Below are 6,975 nucleotides of genomic sequence, written 5' to 3' on the forward strand. Positions count from 1 at the left end.
CATAGGTAACTAACCATACCACCACTACCTTGTTCATAGATAACTAACCACACCCCCATGTTCATAGGTAACTAACCATACCACCACTACCTTATTCATAGGTAACTAACCACACCACCACTACCTTGTTCATAGGTAACTAACCACACCACCACTACCTTGTTCATAGGTAACTAACCACACCACCACTACCTTGTTCATAGGTAACTGACCATACCACCACTACCTTGTTCATAGGTAACTAACCACACCACCACTACCTTGTTCATAGGTAACTAACCATACCACCACTACCTTGTTCATAGGTAACTAACCACACCACCACTACCTTGTTCATAGGTAACTAACCATACCACCACTACCTTGTTCATAGGTAACTAACCATAACACCACCCCCATGTTCATAGGTAACTAACCATACCACCACTACCTTATTCATAGGTAACTAACCACACCCCCATGTTCATAGGTAACTAACCACACCACCACTACCTTGTTCATAGGTAACTAACCACACCACCACTACCTTGTTCATAGGTAACTAACCATACCACCACTACCTTGTTCATAGGTAACTAACCACACCACCACTACCTTGTTCATAGGTAACTAACCATACCACCACTACCTTGTTCATAGGTAACTAACCATAACACCACTACCTTGTTCATAGGTAACTAACCACACCCCCATGTTCATAGGTAACTAACCACACCCCCATGTTCATAGGTAACTAACCACACCACCACTACCTTGTTCATAGGTAACTAACCATACCACCACTACCTTGTTCATAGGTAACTAACCACACCACCACTACCTTGTTCATAGGTAACTAACCATACCACCACTACCTTGTTCATAGGTAACTAACCATAACACCACTACCTTGTTCATAGGTAACTAACCACACCCCCATGTTCATAGGTAACTAACCACACCCCCATGTTCATAGGTAACTAACCACACCACCACTACCTTGTTCATAGGTAACCAACCATACCACCACTACCTTGTTCATAGGTAACTAACCACACCACCACTACCTTGTTCATAGGTAACTAACCATACCACCACTACCTTGTTCATAGGTAACTAACCATAACACCACTACCTTATTCATAGGTAACTAACCACACCCCCATGTTCATAGGTAACTAACCCCAGTTGGTGGTAACAGTTCTGTATTTGCCAGTGTAGAACTCCTGCATGCAGACGGTTCCTGTCCCGGTGGTCGGCCTGTACCCAAACACACGTCAGTACCAGTTACCTTCTCCTACTATATTGGTGCATCAGGTAGCATCAATTATTTTAAAGCTCTATATTGGAGGTAATTGTTCTCAGGGTTGTGTCTAAGCTGGTGTGTGTTCTCCAGTGGAATGCAGCAGGACGGTGCGTTTCTCTCCCTGGATCAGACCCTCGTCTCCAGACACAGAAAGGATCATCCGCCGACGCAACTGGCTCTGGAGCACACGGTGACACTAACAGCCCTGTGAATGATCCATGTTGAAACCTTCAACTAAACAATTTCCTGACAAACGTTGTCAGTGTGTTGCCTTGGTCCATTTAAGGCACAGGTGTCACTCATTCTAGAGGGTTCTCTCCTCCCTTGTACTTGGTTGAATTAAGGTCACTGATTAGTAAGTTACTGTTCTCACCTGGTTATTTGTCTTAATTGAAAGGGAAAAAACAGCAGACCCTAGGTCCTCCATGGAATGAGTGACACCCCTGATTTAAGAACAGTGGGTCTACTTGAACAGGGTCTCTAGGTAGTTGTTCAGGCATAGATCTAGGACCAGCATACATTCCCCACATGACAACATGTTGTTTTCTAATAAGAGTCAAGCATATTTGACACCTGGATCAAAGACTGACAAGTAAACTGGATTCTTTAAACGAAAAAACTAAACTTTATTAAGAAGTGAGAGAGACCGATGGAGTGGTGTTACAGTGATGTCATCATGCCAGGGGACGTTCTCTCTCTACATACACAAAGCAGAGCTCAACACCATCTTTCCTCTTCAGTTTCATCTCCACTTTTCCTCTCGCGTTGTCACTTCCTGAGCAGGGTCACTGTGGGGTCAATCCCGTTTCTCGGTCCAACAAGCTCCAATGCTGAGAGTCTAGTGCTGTTTCCTCCTGAATGAGCATCCTGGGAGAAAAAGAAAGAGTTAGTTATGGTCCCAGACAGATTTCACTTTTATATGGTAGGGAGAGTGAGGTCAAACTACTGTTTATTGTTAAGGCCAGACTGACAGCCTAGCAGGGGAAGGAGATATGAGGATAGCAAACTACTATTGATAAGGCCAGACTGACAGCCTAGTGGTTATTCAATTATTTCATCTAAACTGCACACGGATCTGCATAGCCAGGCTTGATGCGCTGCAACTCCCGCTTCTCCTATCTCCTCATTGGTTTTTAGGAGCATATACCCACGTTGGTTATTGAAATATGAACTAAAGGTCCACACACCAGTCCAGTCGGTGGTGGTAATGCACTTTAAAGTTGGTTGCCAACAGACAAAGTCCACAGAAGGAGAGATGACTAGAAACTAACTAGGGTTCCCCTTTTCTGTGGATTGTCAGAGTAGAGAACTCAAAATTGGTCAGTATTCTACAAAGATCCAGAAAAAAAGGACCTTGTGCATTTCAGGTAAAATAACCCAACGCTTATCTCCCAGGACAAATTAGCTCGCTAGATGTTTTGTTTCGACCTGAACTAAAATATAAAATGGAACTATTTCAAAGATTTTACTGAATTACAGTTCATGAGGAAATCAGTCAAATTAAATAAATTCATTAGGCCCTTATCAATGGATTTCACATGACTGGGAATACAGATATGCATCTGTTGGTCTAAGATAACTTTAAAAAAATGGGTCTCAGGATCTCATCACGCCATTTCTGTGCATTCGAATTGCCATTGATAAAATGCAATTGCTTATTCCTGCCCATACCGTAACCCTGGGGCACTCTGTTGACATCAGCAAAACTGCTCACCCACACGACGCCATACACGTGGTTTGCTGTTGTGAGGGTGATTGGATGTACTGCCAAATTCTCTTAAAATGACGCTGGAGGGAGGTTATGGTAGAGAAAAATATTAAATTCTCTGGCAACAGCTCTGATGGATATTCCTGCAGTCAGTATGACAATTGCACACTCCCTCAATACCAGACATCTGTGGCATTGTGTTGTCTGACAAAACTGCACATTTGAGTGGCCTTTTGTCCCCAACACAAGGGGAACCTGTGTAATAATCATGCTGTTGAATAAGCTTCTTGATATGCTACACCTGTCAGGTGGATTATCTTGGCAAAGTAGAAATGCTCACTAACAGGGATATTTTATTTCAGCTCATGAAACATGGGACCAACATTTTGCATTTATATAGTTGGTTCAGAGCTCGTTTTGATATTTCAACCTGCGTGTCTTGGATTGCGTCTGGTGTGGACATACAAAACCAACATGGTCCAGTCAGCATGTTATATGGACAGACATTCACTAGAAACTCACTGCATGCCAATATTGTCAATCATTAATACTAGGACAATATTGACCAACTGACTGGAGATCCAGGAAACGGTATATAGCACCGCTGTCACTAAGCAAACAATACAGGGAATAGGTTCCACCTGGCAACATCATATAGTGAGAAATATGTTTATCAAATCGCAATCCACATTTTTTCAGCACTTTGAATAAAGATTCACCCAGTTTGAATGCTGTGTTTTTGTGCATCTCTGGGTGATGCCCTATCAATTCCCTTGGTCATTTCATGTGTAGCTGAGCCATTGCCGTTCAAGCAGCCAGAAATTCAGGCCGGTATGATGTAGCACTGATAGCCTCTCACTACCCTGGAAGTTAATAGGAGTATGACTTTTAGATTGCAAAACCGTCTGTCATACGTCACATTTGAATACGGGCCGATGTCATAACACGAGAGGTTGTCTTCTCTCCGATGAGCCATTTATCATATTTTTTGCGATTTTCTCACAACGAATGTGTAATTTAACAGGGGGTCTAACACATTCCTCCTATGTCTGCTTTGTCAGTCCAGGATGCATTGCATGGTGCTGTGGTGAATGTCAGACTCCACGATGAGGCACATCGATCTGCAGGTTGAAAATGGGGAGATTGTAGATTCTAAATTGATAGTGCAGTTTGTTTAGGTGATTTCACAGCTAACTGGCAACTTCATATGCTGATATTGACTTGTGTTGTGTTTAGGTATGTTTGCGAGCCAGTTACCTTCCTAGCTAGCCTATAGAGCATTGTGGATTAGGAAGTTGACTTGAGCTGCAACAGATTCCCACGTTGCTACCAACCTTATCATAACAAAATGAAACATTTGTTCACAAAACATTGTCCACAGTGTTATGTAGCACTGTAAATGATAGGAATGAGTGGAATTTCCATCTAAGTATTGATATAATATTGAGGTCCCTGGCGATTTCTATCCCTACAAACACTGCCAACCTGAGCTGTGGTGAACACAAACCAAGCCAGCTGAGCAGGTAAAGGGTCACACTTCAATTGGGACTATTGAAAAGCAATACATTACATTATTTGGTTCATGGTCAGTAAAGTATGAAAAAACTACATTTAAATGAAAAACAAAAAGGAGTTTTATTTGACAACTCATGGCATGATCCTAAAGAGTGGCAGGTCAGACTTACAACTAGAAACAGAACAGACAGTATTATTTCTATATACTAGTGTGTTCTTGCAGTTTGTTATTGAAAGGAATCGGTGGAGACTCCTTCCAAGCAAAAGACGACCACAAGGTTACTGTATGCCTTGGTTGACACCTCATTCACTCTGGAGACAATGAATGGGCAACACATAAAGGCATCAATTATGTCCAACAGTATTTTCCCATCCTGGACACTGTGTGGAAGGCTGGGGGGTGGGTGTAATATAGTACCTTCTGTGAGGCGTGCTTTACCCCCTGTAGGTTGACACAGGACTGTAGAGCATCCGACGCACAGGACGACCGTCTGGGCGTGACTGAACACTGTTGTGATCTTATAGCATCCTGTAGAGAGAACAGTTCAGACAAATTAACATTCACCTCAATGTCCTGAACGAGACCTACTCGTGTTCAGTCCCAACAAATCACACACACAATTTATGTTATAATTACTGTTGTGTTCTTGCAGTTATTGAAAGGAATCAGTGGAGACTCCTTCCAAAAAACAACCACACGGTTACTGTATGCCTTGGTAGACACCTCATTCACTCTGGAGACAATGAATGGGCAACACAAAGGCAAGTCGCTACACATCCCTCTAGAAACAAGTCAGTCTAATTAATAACCACCAGACTAGATTTACATTTAAGTCATTTAGCTGACAACTTACAGAAGAGCACGTACTGGTCCCCTGTGGGAATCAAACCCACAACCCTGGCGTTGAAAGCACCATGCTCTACCAACTGAGTCACACAGGATCACATCGAGTTTCCATTAGCCATGTAAACTCTCCCTTTGGTGGACTGACCAGTTTTACTGAGGACAGGCAAACCAATGACCTGTCAGTTGAATATGGTCCCACATCCCTAGATACTAAACCATGGTTTAGTTAACGTCATTGTTTAAATAAAGTACAGTCAGTTAAGAACACATTCTTATTTACAATGACGGCTGCGCTTGGTGTGAGCTGAGCCGTGGAGTCACTTCTAGCTCAGCTACAGGGAGACACACTAACCTGGACATTTGACATCCATAAAATACGAGTTAGGGCTCTGTACAAGACGCTTCTTCTTGTGACTCCTCTTCTCCTCCTCTGAGGTTGGGTGCAACAGGTCCTTTGCGAGCTGAAAGAGAAACCAGAGGGTGGCCATCTTAGAAAATGCAGATGGGAAAGTCCATTTGATCATCTAGCTAGATAAGGGTGGGTATAATTTGTGGAACGTTCCAACAGGAATCTGTTCCAAGAACGTCATAACAAGGCTGCCAACAAACAAAGCATACAACGTTGTAGGGAGTGGGCTATTTAATTACGTTTTTCGCAGCTAATTAGCTAGGTGAACTGATCATGCTACTTTGTAAGAGTTTGTTTGTTGGCAAACCATGAACTTTCCGAAGTTTTTGGAACAGATTCCTGTTTGAACGTTCCACAAATTACACCCACCCGCTAGATAACAAGTTAAAACCATGTACATACAGGAGACGTGTACATAAGTTAGTATAATCAAAAACATTTAACAAATGTTCGTTGGGTAAACGCCTGGCTAGTAACTTCAGTACTGGCTAGCCTACGCTTTTTAACGTTATCTTGTTTAGTTAAAGCCTGCGTACGTCCACTATCAAACATAGGTCAAGGAATGAGCATCTAGTCAAACTGCATCGTGTACAAGCGCTGTCAAATGCTTAGAAACAATAAAACATCAAACTAGTTAGCTAGCTAGTTACATGTCAGTCCATGCTTTCTATTGCATGTACGCCGCCATATTGCTTCAATTCAGCAGACCATAGCACGCGCTTGGCACGTAGTTTAACTAAGATTGTACGAGCTAACCATTGGTTGAATAATCCCGAATATAAATATATCGGAATATTTGCAAAGTTCTAATACATCGATGGATGTGGTCATGTCCCGCTCAAACAAAATTCCCAAGCTGAAGCAAGGGTTATATTGCATGTGTGCGCACTTACTGGCATGTTGGCGAATTTGTAGCCGTTGCTGAAAAGAAGGATCAACCGGAAGTTGATAGTTAATAAATGAACGGGCCCGAAAAGCAGGGGCCGGAAGTGTTTTGTCGCCATTACGTGTCAAGGAGGCGAGGCAAAGGAGGCCGTGTATGTGAGGTCAACTCTTTCTTCCAAATCACACAGGTCTACACACAGAGGTTTTGTTCAGCGCCATCTATAACTAGCCTTACTGGCACATTTGATTTTGTTAGATTTATCTCGCAGTGTGAGGGAAAGACCACTGCATTTTTAATAGAGACATTCAATTTTATATTTCTCATC

General features: G+C 42.5%; 1 protein-coding gene and 2 non-coding genes across 3 annotated transcripts; all 3 read right to left on the reverse strand.

The window, feature by feature from the left end:
* Positions 1-1,887: 1,887 nt before the first annotated feature.
* Positions 1,888-6,778, reverse strand: LOC135521802 (small ribosomal subunit protein eS27-like). Its single transcript, XM_064947538.1, has 4 exons — positions 6,658-6,778; positions 5,708-5,816; positions 4,927-5,037; positions 1,888-2,152 (listed from the first exon to the last, which is right to left on the reverse strand). The coding sequence occupies exons 1-4, from the start codon at positions 6,766-6,768 to the stop codon at positions 2,124-2,126; spliced, it is 360 nt and encodes a 119-aa protein (XP_064803610.1). The 5' UTR covers positions 6,769-6,778; the 3' UTR covers positions 1,888-2,123.
* On the reverse strand, positions 4,718-4,853 carry LOC135523235 (small nucleolar RNA SNORA13). Its single transcript, XR_010452810.1, has one exon. It is a non-coding gene; the product is annotated as a small nucleolar RNA SNORA13 (small nucleolar RNA).
* Positions 5,143-5,273, reverse strand: LOC135523234 (small nucleolar RNA SNORA13). Its single transcript, XR_010452809.1, has one exon. It is a non-coding gene; the product is annotated as a small nucleolar RNA SNORA13 (small nucleolar RNA).
* Positions 6,779-6,975: the final 197 nt, after the last annotated feature.

This window comes from Oncorhynchus masou, chromosome 30 (assembly GCF_036934945.1).
Source record: "Oncorhynchus masou masou isolate Uvic2021 chromosome 30, UVic_Omas_1.1, whole genome shotgun sequence".
NCBI classification, from domain to species: Eukaryota; Metazoa; Chordata; class Actinopteri; order Salmoniformes; family Salmonidae; genus Oncorhynchus; species Oncorhynchus masou.